The sequence below is a fragment of the Microtus pennsylvanicus genome, chromosome 7 (assembly GCF_037038515.1).
Source record: "Microtus pennsylvanicus isolate mMicPen1 chromosome 7, mMicPen1.hap1, whole genome shotgun sequence".
Taxonomy (NCBI): domain Eukaryota; kingdom Metazoa; phylum Chordata; class Mammalia; order Rodentia; family Cricetidae; genus Microtus; species Microtus pennsylvanicus.
This window is the reverse complement of record NC_134585.1, coordinates 15,368,592-15,392,671: the sequence shown is the minus strand read 5'-3', so window position 1 is coordinate 15,392,671 and position 24,080 is coordinate 15,368,592. Positions and strand designations below refer to the sequence as shown.

The 24,080-nt window shown below is 44.7% G+C and overlaps 1 protein-coding gene across 31 annotated transcripts in view; it reads left to right on the top strand.

Moving 5' to 3' along the window:
* The window catches only part of Ank3 (ankyrin 3), a 431,439-nt gene that overhangs the window by 362,720 nt on the left and 44,639 nt on the right, over positions 1–24,080 (top strand). For all 31 annotated transcript variants that reach the window (XM_075980047.1, XM_075980046.1, XM_075980043.1 and 28 more), the window contains 8 exons: positions 1,144–1,250; positions 6,432–6,656; positions 9,322–9,476; positions 18,589–18,800; positions 20,155–20,362; positions 21,833–21,929; positions 22,372–22,600; positions 23,211–23,336. In XM_075980047.1, coding sequence (XP_075836162.1) covers positions 1,144–1,250; positions 6,432–6,656; positions 9,322–9,476; positions 18,589–18,800; positions 20,155–20,362; positions 21,833–21,929; positions 22,372–22,600; positions 23,211–23,336 — 1,359 coding nt within the window. The remainder of the gene's footprint in view (positions 1–1,143; positions 1,251–6,431; positions 6,657–9,321; positions 9,477–18,588; positions 18,801–20,154; positions 20,363–21,832; positions 21,930–22,371; positions 22,601–23,210; positions 23,337–24,080) is intronic.

Below are 24,080 nucleotides of genomic sequence, written 5' to 3'. Positions count from 1 at the left end.
GGCCTGTTTGTGGAGGAGGGATTCAAACCTCTTGTGTTGATCTTTGATTTCTTATATTTTCTCTCGCTTTTAATTTTAATACTATTGTGTGTGTGTGCGTGTGTGTGTGTGTGTGTGTGTGTGTGTGTGTGAGAGAGAGAGAGAGAGAGAGAGAGAGAGAGAGAGAGAGAGAGAGAGAAATCAAGACTCCTGTCTCTATTTCCCATCTTGTATCTACTACATCTGACTTTTATGTGGGTTCCAGAGGTTGAACCCAGGTCAGCAGGCTTACACAGAAGGACTTTTACTGCTGAGTTGTCTTTCTGCTCTGGATGGCCACTTTAATTCAATCAAGTTTTTGTTGCAATGAGGCAAGTACTCTGGAGCCTCCTGAATCTTTGTTTGCAATCCTGGCATGATTTTCCACTATAAATTCTACATCTTCATCCACAATGAAACTGCTGGCAAGCTCGCGCATGCTTGGTGGGATTTTTCTTGATAGATTTTCAGCTTCCCTTCTCCAGAGCCCCACAGTGTAGCTCATGTCCTTAGAAGATGAGAGAGCATGCTCGAGGCTACCCAACCCTCCATCAGAACCTTCTTGGGCTTCGTCTTCTTCACACAAACACCTGTTCTGTCTACATTTACCGTGGGCAAACGTTCCCAAGTGGGAAATGATCTCAGGCATTCCACTCTCAATGTCCTTTGCCCTCTGCTTCTTCAGAGTTTCTGTGTTTTCATCAGGACTTCTTGGTGGGAGACTAGCCTGTTGTCGGCCACCGTGGCCCATAAGCATAACAGACATCAAGATCGAATCTATATTTGGAGACTAGGAAGGATTTGGTCATTGTAGGATTCATCTGAATCAGAAGTGGACTATTGAAAAGCAAGCAAATTAATTTCTCAATGTTTCCTTTACCATATGGTTAATGGCAGGGTGCATTCTTAGGATTTCCAAATGAAATATTTTGTCACTACACTTTTTTTTTTAAGTGTTCTTCTATACAGACCCTAATGTAGCCCTCACGAGCAGGATTTGCAAATTCTTGCTATTGAGTGTTAGCTTATCCAGGCTTACCAAGAAACCCAGATGTACTTTGTGTGTATAAGGAGAACTGGTATCTCGGGCGGGTGGTTGATGTCGCTCACTGTTTTATGTTTCAGCACCTAACATTCACAAGGGAGTTTGATTCGGATTCTCTCAGACACTACAGCTGGGCTGCAGACACCTTAGACAATGTCAACCTGGTCTCAAGCCCCGTGCATTCCGGGTAAGTGCTTGCACGTCATCTCTCCTCATTCCGTTCCATTCACGTTGTACTTATTAGTTAGCGTTATCCATCCCTGTTGAAAACCTCCATCTATCCATAAACATATTCACCTCGGAAATAAATGCTCATTCATGAGAGTGTGTGGTTCTCCTTTGTGAATCATTTAGTAAGTACTTTGGGGGACAAGTCTGTCTGTGCTTATTCCTAAAAGTGGAGGATCGGAAAACAGCTGATGACTGATACAGCAAATTTTCCTGACCATTATGATCTTTCTGAGACTCTTTAAAATTCTCTTTCAATGAAAAAGGTTTAAAGCCAAGTTATTTTTCTTAATTTATTTCCTCAAATGAGGCTTTTAAAAAATATGTATCTGATTTTTCTTCCCTATGGAAATATTAAATGTCGAGCTGGGGAAACAGTTCAGTCAGTAAAGCGCTTATCACACAAGTGTGAGGACCTGGGTTCAATTCCCCAGAACCCACATAGAAAAAAGTCGGGTGTGGTAGCTTACACCTGTCATTCCAGGGAGGGAGAGGGTCATACAGATAGGCAGATCACTGGGATCTGCAGGCCAGCTGCCCTCGCCTAATGGCTGAGTTCCAGGTCAATGAAACTTAGCCTGAGGAATAGCACAAAGTTGATCTCTGTGCAGAAGCACCCTTAACTACATGCACATACACACAGGAGCACACACACTCAGCCCCTTGCATGTATACACAGAGGACCACACTCAACCACAGGCACATGTACACAGAGGACCACACTCAACCACAGGCACATGTACACACAGGACCACACTCAACCACAGGCACATGTACACAGAGGACCACACTCAACCACAGGCACATGTACACAGGGGCACACTCAACCACAGGCACATGTACACAGAGGACCACACTCAACCACAGGCACATACACAGGACCACACTCAACCACAGGCACATACACAGGACCACACTCAACCACAGGCACATACACAGGACCACACTCAACCACAGGCACATACACAGGACCACACTCAACCACAGGCACATACACAGGACCACACTCAACCACAGGCACATACACAGAGGACCACACTCAACCACAGGCACATACACAGAGGACCACACTCAACCACAGGCACATACACAGGACCACACTCAACCACAGGCACATACACAGAGGACCACACTCAACCACAGGCACATACACAGGACCACACTCAACCACAGGCACATACACAGGACCACACTCAACCACAGGCACATACACAGAGGACCACACTCAACCACAGGCACATACACAGGACCACACTCAACCACAGGCACATACACAGAGGACCACACTCAACCACAGGCACATGTACACAGAGGACCACACTCAACCACAGGCACATGTACACACAGGACCACACTCAACCACAGGCACATGTACACACAGGACCACACTCAACCACAGGCACATACACAGAAGGGCAAACTCAACACCTGTGACCACAGGCATTTACACACACACACACACACACAAATGTGCACATCTGTGCACACAAACACCCAATGAATTATAGATTCACTTCACTAACTGGCCCAGTGTCCCTGTGAGCAATGTATTCTGTTGTTTTCAGTTTCCTCTCTTTTATTATCAGCTCATTTTAAATCGATGATTTGTTTTATGACACTACCATTTTTAAAAAAAGAAACTGTAAGCTTGAACATTTCCAGCTGACTTTGGCACCTTCTACATTCCGGAAATAAAAATTGCAATTGTTAAAATTAGTAAAAGGAAATGAATCTTAAGAGAAATCTGCTTTGAAAATGTTACGGCACCAATGTATGTACCCCAGCAGTGCTGATAAGAACCTCATCAAAGGGTTCCTCATCCCTGTGTCGTGGCAGAAGACTGGATGGTGACCTGCTGTGACAAGTGACCTGGTAGCCAGTGTGCTTTCCCACGCTGGGACCTTTAGTCGGTAATTCACTGTGAGGTAACTGATAACCATAGAAATGGGAGAAAAATGATGGCTAAAATATTAAGTACTAGGCTAGCAAGATGGCTTAGTGGAGAAAGCACTTGGGCAAATACCCACTCTGTCCACAGAAAGCCTGACGCTGGAACAGCACCTATTCTCCCTGCGTTCCTAAAGAAAGATAGGAGACAGCCAAAATCCCTGGAAGCTGGCTGGCCAACTAACCTGGCATTGGCCGCAGTGAACAACAATGAACCCTGCTTCAAACAGGTGGAAACTGAGGCCCAGCAGCCATGGCTGTCCTTTGACCTCTCCGTGTGCACTGTGGCATAGGCACTCACATGTGCACACACACACACACACAGGAACCATACATATATGTTACAAACATGCACACAATACACACACATTAAAATTGTGAATGCATTAGGGTATATTTCTTTAATTCCTCTTGAAGACAGCCATGTACACAGCAAATGCAATGACAGCCAGAGAGGGAGAAGCCCCACTTGGAAATTCCAAACCCTGATGCCAGGGTCTGAGGACCGTGTTCTACAGCGGCTAAGGCAAACGTTCACCGCAGGCTGTCCCACAAATGCGAAGTGCCGTGGTCTCATTTCCTGAGTTTTTCCTTCTGCGTGTCATTGACATTGTCTGCTGCTTGCTTCTAATGACTGTGCATTAATTTCTCCCATTTGCTTTCTGAATTATTTTGCAGCTACTCGTCTCCGCTGCCTCAGTATGACTCAAGGTGATAACTGTGTCCTTTGTGTCCTTTTCATTTATGTGACTTCCCCCAGTTAGATGGCGTCAGTGTCTGTAGAATGTCCGCACGCGTCACCCTGTCGTTTGCGTAACTAGACGCCTCCACGTAGCCGCCGCGGGGTCATTCGTGGCACTCGCGACATAATCTGAGCAGCAACACGATAAAGAGATTTGGAAGCATCAACCTTTGTGTGTTTCTCTTTGTGGCTACAGCTCGTGTTGCATGTTGTTTGGGTTTTGCTCAGATCTTGTACAGAGTTAAGTGTGGAAAACAAATCCCTGTGTTCCACAGTGCCACCAATGGCCTGCCCAGCTGACTCCCATCTTCCCTCGATCTGTTAGCTCTTTGAAATTAGAACCATAAATGGCTGCAAGCCACACCCAATGCACCATGTATTCTGCAGTGTCCAGTAGAAGGTTCTTCCAGTTTGCCATTCAGATCCTCTGAGCTGTTCACTCCATTTACTCTGATAATCCTCGTAGCTGGCACAGTCCTATACTGGCCCCCCAAAACCTTCTTCCTCTGCTACCTTCAGACCACTCAGCTGACGGCACCCTGCACCCCTGTTTGCACGTCCATTTATTAGTCTCGGTAGCCAAGTGCTGTTTCTAAGCACACGAAGGGAAATCTTGCTCATAGATGGATTCAGCTGACATTGCCATGTGTTTACCATGTGCTGGGACTCTGCTGGGCCCTGCAGGTCACATGGTGACTATGGCAGCCCGATCGGAAGGTGCTGTCTGCTTTGTTGAAGCTCTGCTGTGGTCAGTGCAGCACCCGTGATCCAGGCGAACTCTCCAGTGTGCGTTTGCACGAACACGATTTCAAGCCCAAGTTCATGCTGCACCCTTCCTCATACACCCAGCAGTAATAGATCTTCACCCCTAATTACAGAGAAACCTGAGATTGTTGTCCTGTTGTCTTGTAGTGCCGTTGTTATTGAATGAAATCACCTGACGCTCATGTGGACACACACACAAACACACACACACAGTAAATAATACATGTGTATCTAAAAAAATTAAGCACCTTGGAGCCGTTTCAGAGGAGCCGCAGGCCATTTTGCATTGGAAATAATTCATGTGGGAGCCTGGATGGCGAATGGAAGCAAATAACCGTTTTCGCTGAGGAGAGAGAAGAGACTGTTTTTATTGTCTCCTTATTTTTGAGATGGCCTTTCCCTCTCCTGACTTGAATATTCTAGAAGCAAAAGCCTTTCAAGATAGCTAGACTAATAGTAAGCACATGAAACAACAGAGAGAAAAAAAATAGTTCAATCCAAAACCCAAGCAAAAGGTGAATGCACTTCCCTGGTGAGCAGTTGATAAAGGAAACATGCTCAGTCCAAGTACTCTCTCTACCCATTGGCTCTCTCAGCCCAGTTTGTTGAGGATGTCTTCCTTGCTAGGAAACCCACAGCTATGCAGGGGCTTCAGGCCTGTTGGCAGGATGTTAGCACCATGCTTAGATAATTATATAGAAAAGAATCTTGATGGATAGGAATATTTTCTTAAAATAGTACCATAGGGAGCCGTCAGGCTTGCTGAGGATCACTCCCTGGTGCTACTTGAATTGTGTGTCTCTTTTCAGCTCTAAAATTTAGCACGTAAGGGTATGTTTGCATTGCCATTTGTCTGGTGGTTTCCTGTTTACTAAAGTGCCCATCACCATCTGAGAAAGCCTTCCATTGATATAGCTACATGCAGGCAAAATATTTTCCTTATTAGCTTTGACCTAAAGGCTGATGACAAATATAGACACCCCAGGAAGTAATGTTTAAGTTCTACTTCTGCTACCCCGCGACAAATTCAAATACAGGTGATTTTAATTAGGATTTTAGCCTATCTTTTAAATGGTTATTGAAAAGATTTAATCCCTTTCCATCAAAATCTCAGCAAATCAAAAGTCGCCTGCTTTTCTTTTTCTATTTCATCTTCGTAAGTGTGAAGGGTGTTGGTACAAGTGAATTGTCCCTTTGTCTCACAAGCTGTGTGTGTTATGCTACACTGTGGAGTTTCATCCAACGTGTACTGGAGTGAGGTCACATAAATAGGTTAGGGGAGAAACTAGATAGAGTGAAGGTGTGGCCCTTGACTGTCCCCTAATCCATCCTCAAAGGCTACAGAAAATGGTGGGTTTTTTTTTTTTAATCTGTGTTCCTCTCATAGATCATCTCAATTCCAAATTGAAGAATAGTCCCGTTCCTTCTCTGTGCTGTAGTGTTGTGCCCATGGTGATTTCCTTGCCTCCTGGGAGGGAGCTTCCTTCCACTGAAACCCAGTTGTCTTTCCGTCTTGACCCTGAGTGTGAGCTCCATGCACGTCTGATGTGACCCCACAGTAGTAGCTTCCAACGTTGTGTTAGAGAAGTCGCACCAGCTGCCTTTTTCCATACATTTACCTTGAGTTTCAAACGCTCTGCCAAGTTGACTTCTGTCCGTGATGGCATCTGATCTTTCCCTCCACAGGTTTCTCGTTAGCTTTATGGTGGACGCGAGAGGGGGCTCCATGCGAGGAAGCCGCCACCATGGGATGCGGATCATCATCCCCCCACGCAAGTGTACGGCCCCCACCCGCATCACCTGCCGCCTGGTAAAGAGACATAAACTGGCCAACCCACCCCCCATGGTGGAAGGAGAGGGATTAGCCAGTAGGCTGGTAGAAATGGGTCCTGCGGGGGCACAATTTTTAGGGTAAGTCTCCCCAGTTTTATTTTGGCCCTCTCACCATGTCTTTGACTTTCCTTTAGTCCTTGCTAACTCAAGACATTAACTCTGAAAAAAAAAAAAAAACGGGGACTTGGGTGTGGTGTCAAAGGTCACCAGGTGACCATGCTGCATAATAGGCTGTGGGTTCCTTAACTCAGTCACTGGCCAAGGCACTTACTAACCAAAAAGCATGCTTGCTGCCCCACAGGTGTGTGGCTCCCCGCAGCCTCCCACAGAAGTCAAGGCACCAACCTTAGAAAATATTACAGGTTGGGATGGTGGCACCTCACTGCCTAGATGGCTACCTTGCGGATGCATCTCTTTCAAAATAACTGAGAGGCATATCCCCCTGGGGTAGGGTATTTTCCGAGAAGGCAAACTGAATTTTTCTTCATTGTCTGAGGTGGCACTTGGCAAGGCAGGCAGGCTCTGTCGTGACGGACAGCGTGTTCACAATCTCCCCTCTTGTTTCTCTTCCTGCTGCATGGATGTTACTCAGTAAACTGCACCTACCCACCCATCCTCCCCCTGTAAATGAGGGCGAGAGCTTGGTTAGCCGAATCCTGCAGCTTGGGCCTCAAGGAACAAAATTTATTGGGTAGGACCTTCATAGACAAGATCAGAATGTCTACAATTTTTCCTTTCCATTTTCAAATTTTTTTCTGTCACACCCATGGTCTTATTCTTGTCTTCCGTTTGTTCTTTTTCTTTCTTTCTCTCTTTCTTTTGTTTTCTTTTTTATGCTTTCAGTCGATGTGTGTCACTGAAAGGCAACTCCCATAGTGGCTTGACTTATTGTGGCACTGCCGCTACCTTGTGCTTTCGAAGCATGTGGGACTCACCGCAAGCATTCCGCTGACCTTGTGCATCTGTCGCCCCCTCCTTTAACTTGAAATGTTTCTTCTCTGTGTACTTATTAAGGCTAGACCGACCGTCTCATTTTAACCAGAGTAAGAGAAGGTATTTGCAGGCTTTGAATCAATGTTTGCCACAAATGCTGTGTGTGTGCGCGTGCGTGCCTGTGTGTGTGTATCTGTGGGTATGATTAGACCTAGAAGGCACTTATGGTACAGTGTAATCTTTATGGGCTTTGTGAGGCAAAAGAGATCAATGAGTAAGATAATGTGCCAAGAACACAAGATCTTTAAGGAAATGTGACTGGGGGCAGCCGGGATGTTCTGTTGAGTTGTCGAGTGTCTTTTGTCTCGGTTAGGCAGAAATGTGTCATTGTTCGTTTGCCTCTCCGACTGTGTTTGCCTTGGCAGTCTGCATGAAAAGCCTGTTACGAATTGTCCTGCTTGGCTGTCACCTTGGTCAAAGATCCTGCTTATACCTTCTCAACAGCATTGTCGAGTGTCCTACACAAAGCCACAGGGATAGTATTGGACACATTAACCCGCAAAGATTGTATCTTGTTCTCGAAAAAAACAAGTGATGCCTAATGTCTAATTATGAAGTACGGTTGAAAATGATGGGAAATTTCTCACTAACACTGTTAACACTGAGAGGAATATTTGCTTCTGTTTTTAGCCTGTGAAAGAATAAAGGCATTATAAAAATTTATAATGATCTTGGCCAAAAGTAAAATCATCATATCCATCAGTCTCGTTTTAAACGAATACTTTTATTGAGTAACCAGATCTCCATGTTTTATTTGTGGTTTTGATCTTTACGACAGCCTCTCCTCATGCTCTGCCTACCGAAGCCTGTATTTGCTGCTACGGCGTGTATATAGACAGCTAGGTTAAGGCAGGTTGCGTACAACCTCTCCAGAGAACAATGATACTGTCTGTTAAGCATCACCTGAGAAAGCTGCACAATCCAACTACATGAACTGTGTGTGATTGTGGTCTGCTCACTTCCATCCATCTTTTTACCCATAATTCTGTCAAACCTGACGAAATGATCTCCCGTGAGTTGATTGGCAATCTCCAATCTGCAGCCATTCCCCTTCATTCGTTTGTGCAAAAGGACACTGTCAAGAGTTAACGCCTTCCTATGACAATTTCCAGCTGGCATGTGCTCTTCTGGAATGTTCCAGTATCCCCAGATAGGTGGTAGTCAGGTCAGGCAATGAGGCTACCCATTCCCTATTCACAAATGGAACAACCAGAGAAACTGTCTTAGCCACAAAATCATACAAACTGTTGGAAGGACTGGATTATATGACAGTAAATGTCTGCTTTATTGCTGAGAGGAAAAAAAATAGAGAAATGACCTTCACAATTTTCTTTTTTTTAAAGAGTGACTGTGTCCTTTTAAGTCATTAGCATCTCGTATTATATAATGTACCTATTATGTGTTTTATTTTTTTTAAAAAATGGACCAGCTTCCTTTCTTTATGGCCTATTTTAGTCATGTCTAATTCCTTCCCTCAAATTACCTATTTATATGTGTTTAATCTCTCCCACTCAATTGGACGCCTAACACACAGTAGGCCTTCAAGAACCATTTGTGAATGAATGACGGCATGTTCTTGGGCTTGAAATATTATTTAATCAGCAATGATTCTGCAGCTTTGAGACCATTCCCAACCCAAATGGCACCTCTGATTTCCAACTCAGTACTGTTAATGAGACTTTTCTTTTAGTATTCTGCTATAGAGATGTTTAATTTGACGCAAAAAATCCGGTGGCTTCTTGTTTTCTAGCCCTGTCATAGTGGAAATCCCTCATTTTGGGTCCATGAGAGGAAAGGAGAGGGAACTCATTGTTCTCCGGAGTGAGAATGGGGAGACCTGGAAGGAGCACCAGTTTGACAGCAAAAACGAAGACCTCACCGAGCTACTGAACGGCATGGATGAAGGTAACGATAGAGCGATACTCCTTCCCTTCCGCGGCTGTGGACAGGCAGAAAGCAAGTGTCGCATGGTTGAAGGGCTACTTGAGCATCACATGATGCAGAATGCAGGGTCTTCAGCATCTACTTCTCCTTTCCATGCCTAAGGCATGATTTTATCTGACCCTACTACATTCCCAGCACCACCACGGTTTAGATGGACAAACACCCACATTGTTCCAAATTTCTCAGTTTTTCTAAGACCTAAGAAGGCTTTTTGTTGTTGATGTTGTTGTTGTTGTTAAAAGAGTAACATGGTTTGGGGTGGGGTGGGGAGCATCAGATGGGAGTATGTAATATTTGCCTACATCATTAGCATTTACAGTATATTTTTGGAACTTTTGTTCCATTTTCTCTTAACTTATTTCAGCATCTTTCATGAGTTTTTTTACTCTCTCTTGAGCCATAATGGTGTTTTAAAATAAATGTCAAAACTTATTGGCATTTGTATGCTTTGATGTCTTATTCTTTGAGTTGGTGAGGCTAGTGTGTGGCTACAGGTCTCTTTCCCACACATCCCTTCTTTTGGGGAGTGTCTGGAGGCGTTGATAGGATTTCCTGTAGCCCAGGTAGTAGCGATGATCTTGAACACTTGACCCTCCTGCCTTGGCCTTCTCAGAGCTAAGATTATAGTTGTGTGCCACCCGTGCCTGACTCACACACCTTCCTGAGGTTTGGTGATGCCTAGAAGTGTATGTTTTTCTTCCTAAGTGTTGGGTACCAACTGGCTTTAAGAACACACATTTGATGCGGTTTTCTTTGAGACGTGACTCAAGAAAAGCTAGAGGCCTGGCTCGTGAAATGGTGCTGAGAAAAGAAATCCCAGTTAGTGACAGCGACCTCATTCCCTAATGGTGCAGATTCTATAGCTGTTTTACGTCACAGTGGCAATCTGGTCCATAAAATCAAAATCGAATCTTTTATTGTTTTGTTGGCTGTGTTTGGAATTTACCTACTGGGGTCTCTTGTGGGTTTAGACTGTGGACCATGGAGGTATTCAGATTTGGGGAGTTTAAAGAATGATTGAGCAAATGCCTGAACCCCTGTGAGCTTAGATATGGAAATTGTTCTCGTTATTTTTATAGAGTTACCATTAAGATGAATAAGTGATTTTGTGAAATTCTTAGGGAACATAATCCTTTTAATAAATATCAGTTATTGATGCCATTGTTTTCACCTGTAGGAAAAAAAGTGCCATACCAAAAATTTGGTATAGGATAGAGTCACCATCAACTATGCAATTTAAAGATAAGATGCCTATACACCAAGGTAGAAAGAAACTGTTGGGTCTATTTTTAAAACAAAAGCCTTTTCATGTAGAAGTTCCAAAAGAAAGCATAGCACACAAGTTCAGAAATCGTATTCTTTATTTCTTTATCATTATTATTATTTTATCTGTATGAGTATTTTGCCTGTATATGTATCTGTGTACTACATGTGTGCTTGGTCCCTGAGGAGGTGGTGAGTCTTTCCATGGGTGCTGGGAATTGAACCTGGGTCTTTCCCAACAACAAGTGCCCTTAACCACTGAGCCAATCTCCAGCCAAATCTTATTCTTACTTAACAGACCACAAAAGGGACATCCTTCGAACCCAAGTGACTTACCCAGCTTGCCTTGCCAAGCAGCTTGCCTTGCCAAGCAGAAGGGAGAGGGCTGAAATCTCTTACGCCTGTCTTAGAAGAGTTACAGCTATAGCCCTCTTGTTTTCAAAACTCATGTCCCAGGAGAAAGAAGACAAGTGGAAAATTCTAGAAACTTCTAGATTTGGTCCAGATGAGATTTGGTTAAGATTAAGTCCAGAACAGTCCTTGTAGGTCAGTGATACATTAAACGAGGGTAGATTATCCAAAGTGTGTACAAATGATGCCAGGCAGATAGAGTTTCTGGACTATATTCTTAAGATCAGGCAAATCTTCGGTTCCATTTCACAAGATGAAAGGGAAAGGTAGACACTTCAGTGTTTAAAGAGTCAGGCACTAGAGCCCATTGGACCAAGATGTTCAGATTAAAGATTTGGTCATATATTAAATATAATAATTAATAAGAATAGAAGGAGCCCAACACATTAATTTATAACTGAGGCTCAGTTATTAGTTAATCTGATTTTATACCGGCCTCAAGTCCCTCTGCTTCCCACTACTGTTCTGGTCCCCAGAGATCATTCATTCTCTCTAGACTCTCTCTTCCTCTACCCAAAGCTACTTAAAAATTGGAATCAGTCTGGGTTTTGTTCTTGTTTTTGTTTTTAAAGTCGACAAGTCCTTTTCATTGAAGACTCAACTATAGACTAAGTTGTCCCAAGGAAGTGGAACTGAGGACCTGGCAGGAGGTCCGTGCCCAAAACTCCTCCAAATCCTCCCGAGGAGGCAGTGCTGCATAGGTAGATGCCAGCTACCTGGCATGAATCAGGTGATGTCCTGGTGAAAGAGAAATATCGTCAGGGTCCCACCCTCAGGGGTCAAGAGCATAGCTTCGCTCTGTGTTCCTCCCAATTCTTGCTGACAGCTGTTAGTGAGATGAAAAGCAACACATGAACTAGAACAACCAACCATTCAAGATTTCCTTAGAGAATTAAATCAACCCCATTGTTCCTGTACTCAACCCAACAGTTTCTCTAGGCAGAATAGTGTCATATATTGTCTATGGCCGGTGACACCACCTACCCCCTAACATATGCCTACTATAAATGTCTCCTTTTAATACTCCCTTCTCCATAAGTACTTTCCATGTATTATTTTAGTCTATATTTAAAAAGTCCGTCTTCTTCCATGCAATTGTCCAAAAATATTAATACCCGTGTTTTTAATACCATCTTAGTCAATATTCCAGTCTCCAGTTCTTACTAGTCGAGGCAATTGTGGGGGTTGGGGTGATGCTCAGTGGACAAATGCTTGCCTTGCAAACATAGGCACCAGTGTTTGGATCCTAGAGCCCCCTAAAAGCTGCCCAGCCTTGGCAGTTGCCTGCAATCCCAGCACTCAAGAGACAAAGATGGGAGTCCCAGAGGCAAACTGGCTAGCTCCAGATTTAGCAAGAAACCATCCTTCAAGAAACCCTTCCTTCAGGGAAGATGCCAAACCTCAGCTTCAGGCCTCTACACACACAAACAATCAAACACATACACATGCCAGAAGAAAAATAAGACTTGTAACGATCGGATAGGCTTTATTGTTTTAACATACACAGAGTTTTTCCGTGCATACAAAAGTAATTGCTAGAACAACTTCAAGTAACCAGAGGTCTGAGTAGGGGCATAATTTTCCCAGTACGATACTGACCTTGGCACCATAGTCCACGAAAGTCACTGGGGCCAAAATTCCCGTCCTGGCCTCACCACTCACTGCCGTGTGGCTGTAACCAGTCTCTCTAACGTTCATCTAAATGCACCTTGTGAGGATGCCTTGCTGGTGGCTCCCAGGCGGTGGATGCGGTGGATGTGCTGGTATGCATGCAGTTCTTACAGAGATGTCTGTGCAGAACCACTCACTCGTGTAACCGTGCTCAGAGTCACAGCTGCCACACATGCTGTACATAGATGGCTGTGGTCTGACACTGGCCTAAGGACAAAGGGGCATGTTCCCCCCAATTGTTCAGTGCTACTGTTTGCAAGTCAAGCTATCTGCCTGTGGGAGTTCTGTCTCCCAAGTGAGCTCTGTTTGCAGACGCACAGACAAGGTCAAGCGCTTACCACTACCCAGTCAAGAAGTAGTCAACAAAGGTAGATCTCCAAACCCTCGCCTCTTCCCTACCCAGTCAGTAGCCTTTCTGTACTGTACAGTTCACCTCTATATATTCTCAAATGGAGCATGCTCGTTGTGAAGGTTGCTTTGAATTCTTGTTCAGAGAGGACTGGAAATCACCCAAGGAGGTGAGCTGAGGCTCAGCCACACTTGGGAGGTATTATTTTTAGGCTGCAGGTTTGCCTCCTGTGAGAGAACCTCCCCTCCCTCGTTAGGTGCCCTCAAAGTGAGTGGCACCATTCCCTGGACTGGGGTCTTGGATTGTATCAAAAGAGAAAGCTAGCTGAGCACAAATATTCACCGTTCCAGCTTCCTGGGTGGATAAGACTGCTTTAAGGTCCTGTTACTATGAATTAACCCTACCCTAATGATTAAACTCTACCCTTAAACTCTGAACCAAAATAAACCCTTACGTGTGTGTGTGTGTGTGTGTGTGTGTGTGTGTGTGTGTGTGTGTGTCTGTCCATCCTAGACAAGGCCATTGGGTGTGTAGTTCTATCACTTTACACCTTATTACCTTGAGACAGGGTCTCTCACTGAACCCGGAGCTTTCCCCTTTACCCGTAGATTAAGTGACCAGCAAGTCCCAGCTCCCCTCCAGTCTCCACCCCCATCCCCCCACCTCCTGACTGGAGTACTGGGATTGCATAGGCATGCCAGGCCATGTAAGTGGGTACTGGGGATCCAAACTCAGGTGGTCATGCTTGCACCGAGCTGCCTTCCCCGGCCCCTATTCCTATGATCTCTAAGCAGGCCAGAGCATCAGTGGTTACGTCAACTGAGCAGGCGTGTTAGCCGAGCTGTGGTGAGGTAAGCTGCTGGGAAGACAGTGTTTGTCTGGGTGTGGGGAACCTGCCCTTTCCAACTCGGCTTGCAGGTGGCAGAAGCAGTTTTTATCTCTGCCAGCAGACAGAGATCTTATCTATGTAGATGCTGCAGATGTGCAAGCAGAATTCCCACACACACATCCCATCCCCAAGCTGCGCACCAAACTGAATCCACGCTGTCAGTTTAGTGAAAACCTTAATTAAACCCTCCAAAGTCAGGTCCTAAGAGCTATGTGTAGTCGTGTGGAGCCTGGGAGCATGCTCTTGAAGGCCCCGGCCTCCCCAGAAGTCCCCAAGTTACAATTCAAAGCACTTGAGAAATGGCTTATCTCCCTCAGTCCCCTGCAGTAGCCAGTGGATGCAAGTTCCTGATAAAAGTGAAAATGTGTGCAAACGTTACCCACGCTACCTAGAAGAATACACCCACTTCTAAATGTATCTGTGTCAACAGTATATTAGAAGTAAATGTCTACGTTCAAAATTGGCACTTCGGTTCAATGCATTTTAACCTTATCAATCTTGAAGCAAGTGGTAATTTTTAAAAGCGCCAAGTCACTGTCTAACAGGGACGGGTGTGGAGTTTTACACTAGGTACATGGCACACAGCGCCATCTGCTGGAATCATCTGCTAGTAACAGTTTTGAAAAAGTTTTCCAAATAGAAAGTTAACCGACTCAAGGTTGCATTTGAAGTGCCCAATAAATAAATAACAATTTACTTCAAAAATCCCAAAACAAATCACGCAAAAATGTTTACGTAGTTTCCATCCGTCTCCATAAGCTGGCATTTTAAACCAACTGAATGAAAACTGCTGCAGAGTGAGAGAAAAGGAAAAAGTTTCAAAATAGCCTCTGGAATGAGATACTTGGGAAATAAAAATTGAGCCAAGTCAAAATGGCATTAATAATTCCCACTTTCATATGGCTTGTGTGTATGGATTTGCCATCAGTGGATCCAAGTGATGACCTCAGATATGTTGCTCCATGGGTCCGACATTACCCCAAGCTGGGCATCAGCATTAGCTGCCTTCAGCGTGGCATGCCTGCAGAGGGCAGTGTGCCCAGCACAGCAGGCCTAAGCTGTAACTAATGGGTGGTGTGATCTGATGGGCACCTGGGGCATGGTGTTTAGCTTCGAGGCATTTTCCATGAGATCCAGTTTTGAGGCAGGATTGTATTGATTGTTTCTCTCCATACACGCGGTGGTAATGCTGTAAAGGTTTGAAGAGAGGCATGATGGGATAATTTCCCCCAAAGCAGTGCTTCTATCTGCGCAAATGGCCAAGTAGGCGGAGCATGTAACTGAGCAGAAATTAAAGCGCAGCCCAGAAATTGTCATTTGGGCAAGGTTGAGGCATCTGTATTTTTTTCCTTAGACTTCACCCAGGTCACACTCATACAAACCTAGTCACATTCACACCAGCCTGGTCACACCCACACCAACCTGGTCACACCCACACCAACCAGGTCACATTCACAACAACCAGCTCACATTCATACAAACCTAGTCACACTCACACCAGCCTGGTCACACCCACACCAACCTGGTCACACCCACACCAACCAGGTCACATTCACAACAACCAGCTCACACTCATACAAACCTAGTCACACTCACACCAACCTGGTCACACTCACACCAACCTGGTCACACACCAACCGGGTCACACTCACACCAACTAGCTCACACAACAACCAGCTCACACTCACACCAACCTGGTCACATCCACACCAATCTGGTCACACCCACACCAACCAGTTCACAAGCAGCCTTGAGAGCAAAGGCACCAGATGAACATGGGTCCTGGGAGCTGAACACAGGTCCTTTGGAAGAGCAGGAAGCATTCATAACCCCTGAGCCATCTCTCCAGTTCCTGAGTTCTACATTTTTAAGGCTAGGCATAGATAGGACGAGAGTCCACTAAGACCTTCCCCACCAAACATGGCCAGTCTAAGGTCTTCTGAGCTAAGTGGGAGAAGCAGGTCCCCATCTAAGACAGTCAAGTCAGTCTCCATGTGAAACTGAGAATTTATCCTGTTAGCAGGCAACACTGTTGTTTCTTAGGCTATTCAAGTACTACGGGTAGTTCTCAACCTGTGGGTCATAACCCCTTGGGCAAACACCTATCTCTGAAAAGTATTTACATTACGATTCATAACAGTAACAAAATTATAGTTATGAAGTAGCAACGAAATGAGTTTTTGTTGGAGGGGACAGCACAACTTGAGGAAATGTATTAAAGGTCGCGATATTAGGAACAGAGAGGTAGGGGTATATGCCTAAGACTCTTTGCTTAGCTTTCTTGCCTTGCACAGAGAAAATGTCCGGAAGGTAATCCACACCATAAATGTGAACCTTCTCTGTTCTAACTAAGGAGCCATTTAAAAATCTCAATGTAAAGCCGGGCGGTGGTGGCGCACGCCTTTAATCCCAGCACTCACTCGGGAGGCAGAGGCAGGCGGATCTCTATGAGTTCGAGACCAGCCTGGTCTACAAGAGCTAGTTCCAGGACAGGCTCCAAAACCACAGAGAAACCCTGTCTCAAAAAAAAAAAAAAAACTCAATGTATACAAATTCATTCCCCTCAAAAGATTCTGGTGTTGTCAGACTTTATTATTGGTTGTCTGATCATCTGACTCATCTGATGGACCATTTATATTTGTAATGCAAAACTCTGAAAGGGCCGTCTATTCTCATGAGTCGTTAATCCCCCTAGGCCATCCCCTTGAATCATAAACACATGGCTGGCATAGACCTCACTGGGGATTAAGAACTAGGAAGACTGAAGCCACTTTTTCACACATAATTTTTTAAAAAAAAAAATCTTTTTAAAATCTTTAAAATTTTGCGTGACTGTGGCATGTCTGTGGAGACCAGACTGTCAGGAGTGCGTTCCATCCTTACCCAATGGGCTCCACGGACCTGACTTGGGTCATGGAGCTTGAAGGGCTATTACTCGTCCCCACTAAGTCATCTCACTGACCCTCAAATGGCACTCTTTATAAAAATTATTAAAAGAGCACACAACAGCTACTCCCTGCTGCCTGTATTTTCAAGTGCAATCTAGAGGCTTGCTGGTTCTCCGGAGGGGAAGTCCCTTACACTCCACCTGTTGAATGAATTACTGGTTTCTTGGTTACTGGTTAAACAACTACCATATGCTAGCTTGTCAGTGCCAAACAATGCCTGGTATAACATGATTTCACGGTGGTTAATTCATCTTATGGGAGAAGAAAACCTAAGGTTTAGTGCACCAACTTCAGAGTCAAAAGCGTTCAGACGCGCTACCCCCATAGTGGTTGCAGCCACAAATTGAAGCCCTGCGTGGGTGTTGATTGAGCACATCAGCCCTCATGGTAGCCAGGACGGTTAACTTTCCTAACACACCTCTTTCAAGTTTACTATTTTTGTCATGGAAGGCATCACACTTTTGTACATAAAATAACCTTTTGGGTCACTTGCCACCAAGCGTATGACCCGAGTTTGATCCCCACGACCCACAGTTGTTCTCTGACTTCCGCACGTGTTCACACATATATATACACATATATAAATAAATGAATGTATTTATAACATTACCCCCAAACCAACAACCCCCCCCCAAAGACAGGGTTTCTCTGTGTAACAGCCCTGACTGTCCTAGAACTTGCTCTGTAGACCAAACTCATAGAGCTCCATCTGCCTCTGGCTCCCTAGTGCTAGGACTAAAGGCATACACCACCTGGCTTCCAACAAGACTTTTTATTTAAAGATTGAAGTTTGTTGTGTGCGTACTTGCATGGGTGTTGTGCATGTGGCTACCCACAGAGGCCAGAAGAGGGTGTCGGATCCTCCAGATCTGGAGTTACAGGTAGTTGTGAGCTACCCAACATGGAGTGCTAGAAACCAGACTGGAACCCTCTAGAAGAGCAAGAAGTACTTTCAACCAAGGAGCCATCTTCAGCCCCACCCTCAGCCTTTTACCAAAGCTCTGGATTTCCAGTCTTGGACAGGAAGGTTTGCCCTAAATTCAACTAAAAACGCACCATGACTGCCCACCAAGTCCAGTGTTAAAGATGTTTGTTCTCCCAAGCAGAATTTATTAATAGATTTATGGTATCTTTGCAAAGCTTGATATTTTATGATCCCTGTTTGTGTATATATAAACATATAATATATTTACATATTATATACATGTAAATGTATGTATATGTGTGTGTATGTATTATTTATGTATGTATGTGTATAGATAGATATACTATAGCTACTAAGTAGAACGATAACCAACTATTAAGATTGGGAATTGAAGCAGGCACAATAGACAAACACTACGTGATCTTACATGCAGGCATGGGAGTCACAAAGTTGGTTTTATACTAACTGAATACCTTGTTTTAAACACCAATGGGTGTCAAGGTGCTATGTGCAAAGACACCTGCTCACGGCGGGGCTGTGTGCAAAGACACCTGCTCACGGCGGGGATCTGTGCAAAGACACCTGCTCATGGCTTCTCATCCTTTTCCATCTTCCAGAGCTTGACAGCCCAGAAGAGTTGGGGACGAAGCGGATCTGCAGGATCATCACCAAGGATTTCCCCCAGTATTTCGCAGTAGTTTCCCGGATTAAGCAGGAAAGCAACCAGATTGGTCCAGAAGGCGGGATTCTGAGCAGCACTACCGTGCCCCTGGTCCAGGCGTCTTTCCCAGAGGGTGCCTTAACCAAAAGGATCCGAGTGGGTCTCCAGGTACTGATTGCAAAGCGTCGACTTCCCAAGGCCTCTGTACATGTAAAGAACTCGTGAGCACGTCCTGCTCCAGAAGCATGGCAGTAATTCATCCTTTGTGATGTCAATAATTAGATGGTGGGGGGATTGTTGACTTCTCTCAAATGGAAAATATTCAAGTCTGAAGTTAGCTTACTGACCTGTCAAACAAGGTTATGTGTACTTTTAGTAAATTTCCATTTAAAAGACTCAGAGCTGGAAAGGTAGTTCACCTGGTAAATGCTTTCTGAGCAAGCATGAGAACCGTGAGTTCGATCCCCAGCCCCATTTAAAAAGAGACAGGTCTGGGGACATACACTGAGGATGGGGGAAGAGCAGAGAAAGGAGAATCCCAGGCAGTCTCGACAAACTGATAGCTCCATATCCTGATAGACTTTGTCTCAGAAAGCAAGGCGGGGAGCACTTGAGAAAGACACCTCTTGGCAAAAATGACCTTTCTTGTATTTACTCATTTCAGTCAGTCAGTCTAGCCTTTAACACTTGTTTTATTGCATAAGATAAACAGAAACGATGAAATGATCGTTTTTGTTAATACAGTGATTAAAACTTGAACTGAACGAACATCAGCTTTCGTTTGTGAGGAGAGACTCTCATTCTGAGGAGTTGTTTGGGGGGTGGGGTTGTAAGCAGTTGCAAGCCCCGTGTCGGTAAGGTTCCCTTCACGTGACCCCCATGTGCTGGACCACTTCGCCAGACTGCAGAGACAACCAAATGGAGTAAGTTAGGCCTGGCTGGTAGAATTCATCCCTTCTGGTATAGAGTGTCCTCACCGCTGAGAGCCTCAGTTTACTTTTTTGTATACAGGGTGATTTTGTGAGGCTTTTGGGGGGCATCCAGCAGAGTTAGCACATACTAAGGTTGTTCTTGCTTTCCTCCTCTTTGTTCTAAGAGTTGGGTGCCCCTCCTCCCAGCAAGCCAGTATGGTCCGCTCCCCTGAAGAAACCGCTCCTGCCCGTGTTCGGGTCCTTTTGTTTCTCTGCCTTCCTAAAGCAGTGAGGGAGGGGGGAAAGACAGACACGAATTTGTTGTCAAGCCGGGCGATGGTGGCGCACGCCTTTAATCCCAGCACTCGGGAGGCAGAGGCAGGCGGATCTCTGTGAGTTCGAGACCAGCCTGGTCTACAGAGCTAGTTCCAGGACAGGCTCCAAAGCCACAGAGAAACCCTGTCTCGAAAAAACAAAAAGAAAAACGAATTTGTTGTCAGATGTCCTCCCACCATTCTCAACTAAAGTTACATCTTCTGATTAAAAAAATAAATAAATAAGTCTACTTTTATTTAAGGTTTTGCTTTTATTTTTCCCTCCCATGTCTGTAGGCTCAGCCTGTTCCAGAGGAGATTGTGAAGAAGACCCTTGGAAACAAGGCGACATTTAGCCCGATTGTCACTGTGGAACCAAGAAGGAGGAAATTCCATAAGCCGATCACCATGACCATTCCGGTGCCCCCACCCTCAGGAGAAGGCGTGTCCAACGGGTACAAGGGGGACACCACGCCCAACCTTCGTCTCCTCTGCAGCATTACAGGTTTGGCTTCTTCCCCGGAGCGACACTATGTCTGCCACCGTGACTGTGTGCGGAGGTACAGAGAGTAGGAAACGAGGAACAAGTCACGCGTTTAACCTCTTCCATCCTCTCAGTGGAAGAATTCCCACCGGGGACTACTGGGATATTTAAACCTCGAGGTTGTTTCCTGATGTCAGTGGATTAGTAATCAAGCCCTTTTAGTGTTGTTGAGGTGTCATCGACTCAACTCGAGTGCTTAGGGAACTTCTTGGCAACCATGACAGATGTCAGCATCCTTTGGACAAGGGAAATGAGTTGAGTTTGGGGGGGAAGGTCCTCCATAGCTTGAATGGGAAGTATTGAGGATGCCATCGGTGTCACCCAGCTGTGCTCGTCAGTGGGTGACGAGCCCAAGCCCATTTTGTTTTAGGCACCTAGACTCCAGACCTCAAGCCCTAAAGATGGCTCAGCAAGTAAAGGTGCTTAACGAACCCACATGACAAAAGAACTGAGTCTAGCAAGTTCTGACACATACACACACCCACAGAGTCATACCTGTGTGACATATATGCACACACACACACACAAATGCAAAAGGAACTCTAGAATCCAGACTTCAGTTGAACCTTCCTTTGATTTTCCCTGATTAGCCGCTGAGCTCAAGTCAAAGACAAGCAAACTGAGGGCTTTGTCATCCTCTTTGATGTCCAGTTCTAACCCCCCGCCTCAGGAAAAGTGATTATTTCAGCCAAGGACAAATGAGCAGCTTCCTAAACTTCCTTGATAATTTCCCCACCCCACTTAAAAACAAAACCTATTCAAGAGACTAGGGTGATGGCTCAGTTGCTGAAGCGCCTGCTGCGTCTGCGTGATCCCCAGGACCCACTTTTTTGTACCTCCAGCACAGGCGATGGGGGACAAAGGCAGGCAGATCTCGGGGTTCACTGGAGGACCAGCCTAACTGAATCAGTGAGCTCCAGATTCAGTGAGAGACGCTGTTTCCAAAACTAAGGTAGGCAGTGAGGAAAACACCCAGTATCACCCTCTGGCCTATGAACACGTGTTCATGCACCAACACCCTACACTCCACCTCCCCCCACACACATCCATGCGCACACGCACATCCATACACACCCCCTCCCATAAATACCCGTACACACACACACACACACACACATATATACATACCCCCAGCCACACCCCTGAAGTGACAAACTGTGAAGAAGATACACTTAACAAATGACCCCTTGTGATCCAGACAAAGAGAAAATAATCTATGTATATGTGAGTTCCGGTGAACTCCCCACTGTCAGGTAAGAGTCTGAAGGAGCACAAAGACAGCCAGTAGCCTTCAGAGCACCACAGAACCACAGAATCGCAGAACGCCGTAGCTGGCCTCTTAGTGGCTGCCGGAAGAGCAGCCAGGTCACGGGCAGTTAGTCTGCAGGGAGCTGCTTTATGATAAAGTCACTCTGTCTGTGCCATTCCCAGGGGGCACCTCACCCGCTCAGTGGGAGGACATCACAGGAACCACGCCTCTGACCTTCATAAAGGACTGTGTCTCCTTCACTACCAATGTTTCAGCCAGGTATGAAAGTGAAAGTTCCAGAAACGCCATGCAATTCATTTTCTCACCACCTTCTGGGGAAGTAAAAAATGTTGTTGTCAATATAATTAATTACTTTTAAATTTATGGGAGAGGATAGAAGGTCCTTATTTTTTTTTTAGAAAAATTATTGAGGAATAAATTGCTTTTTGCTTGAGCGAGAGTAAATACTTTTGCCATTTAAATGAGCGATTTTATAATGCTTGACTTGGGATCTGTTAGACTCTGATTTTTTTCACTGTATTTCATAATTTAATTTTTTTTGATGTTGGGGATAAACATGCTAAAAATTTGGCATACCAGGAGGTCATATCCCCAGCCCCTGATTTTCTTCACTGTGAGTTCTTTGGGGTTTATTTTTGGAGTTTTGTTATTATTGGGTTTTGCTTTTTCCGTTTTACACATTGTATCTTGTTTCTCTCAGGTTTTGGCTTGCAGACTGCCACCAGGTTTTAGAAACCGTAGGGCTAGCCTCGCAACTGTACAGAGAGTTGATATGCGTCCCTTACATGGCCAAGTTTGTTGTTTTTGCCAAAACGAATGACCCAGTAGAGTCCTGCCTGCGGTGCTTCTGCATGACGGACGACAGGGTGGACAAGACCCTCGAGCAGCAGGAGAATTTCGAGGAGGTTGCCAGGAGCAAAGACATTGAGGTACGGGGTCACAGGAATGAGTGTCTATTGCATTCTCCAGATACGGGCTTATTTGGGGGCCGTAGTGGCACATACTGTACGGAGATATCAAGGATGTTCATGTTTTATTTTAAAACTTTGAAATGGGTTCATCTTCAAATTATTTAAGTGCTTTGAATTCACATCAGGTGGCTAAAACAGAATGTTAATGAATCTAAACTATTCTCCATTATCCGATAGCCATCTTGAGTGTGTGTGTGTGATCACTTTCCACACACAGGACCACAATTTTCCTTTTCAAACCCAGAGATCGTGTGAGCATCAGCGAGCCAAAAACTGACAGCTCTCTCTCAGTCTACGTAAGGGAATGGCAGGCATTTTCTCTGACATATTTAAAGTTGTTGGAAGAGGAAGGTAGTTCTTTTATACTTCTGTCTGTAATGATAGCTGCTAATAGCGGCTGTTGGAGTGTAAGCGCCCTGACATATTTTTAAAGCAAACAACCCCAGAGAAGTCATTTTCTCATCGTGATGTAATTATATCAGTCTTTGAATGTTATTTGACCTGAAAACTCTCAAAATTCTTTTAGGTCAAGTTAACTTTAAATTGCGTATTTCTTTTACTCTGGAAGGTTCTGGAAGGAAAGCCCATATTCGTTGATTGCTATGGAAACCTGGCCCCTCTCACCAAAGGAGCTCAGCAGCTTGTTTTTAACTTCTATTCTTTCAAAGAAAACAGACTGCCATTCTCCATCAAGGTAAATCATCTCTAACATCAACTCTGCGATTATTTTAAAGTTCCAAGAGAATAAATGCTCTTTTTTAATGGCTTATTGGTTTATTTAGTTTGAGTTAACTCACTAAATATGACTTAAGAACAAGGTCAGGTTTTGTTCTTATTCCCCTAGGATGAATTTTCAGGCTAGTAAAAGTTTGTTATTGGTAAATGAACATCCATATATTTATTATTTAAATGTAAGGAAAGGGAACCCAGTATAGTGGTATACACCTTTAATCCCAACCCTCGAGGAGGCGGAGGCAGGTAAATCTCTGAGTTTGCCAGCCTGCTGTATAATAGTGAGCTCCAAGCCAAATCTACATTGTAGGACCCTGTCTCAAAACATCCCAAAATATAAAAATTAAATAATTCAAAGGAATATTTATAAAATGAAGCAACCCAATGCAGAATGGGCCATATGTAGCATGCGTAGTTAACTTTGGTTTGTGTTTCCATGGGGGTTCTGGCAGACTCCAGTGGTCATCACCGCTTGCTGTTCCATGTTTCAAACACTGAAACTTTAAATTAAATTCACAGGAAGACAGATAATGCACATAGCCCAGAATAGCTTATCCCATGAGACAAGTGGGTGGCCGTCCTAATGTTTAAACCAGGAACTGAGCCCCTAGTACCTTGCCAGGTTTATCCTGGGTTACCATTCTTCCCCTCTCTGAGCGCTCAATAAAACAAAAATCTCACCCTTCCTCAGACAAGAATCTGTCTC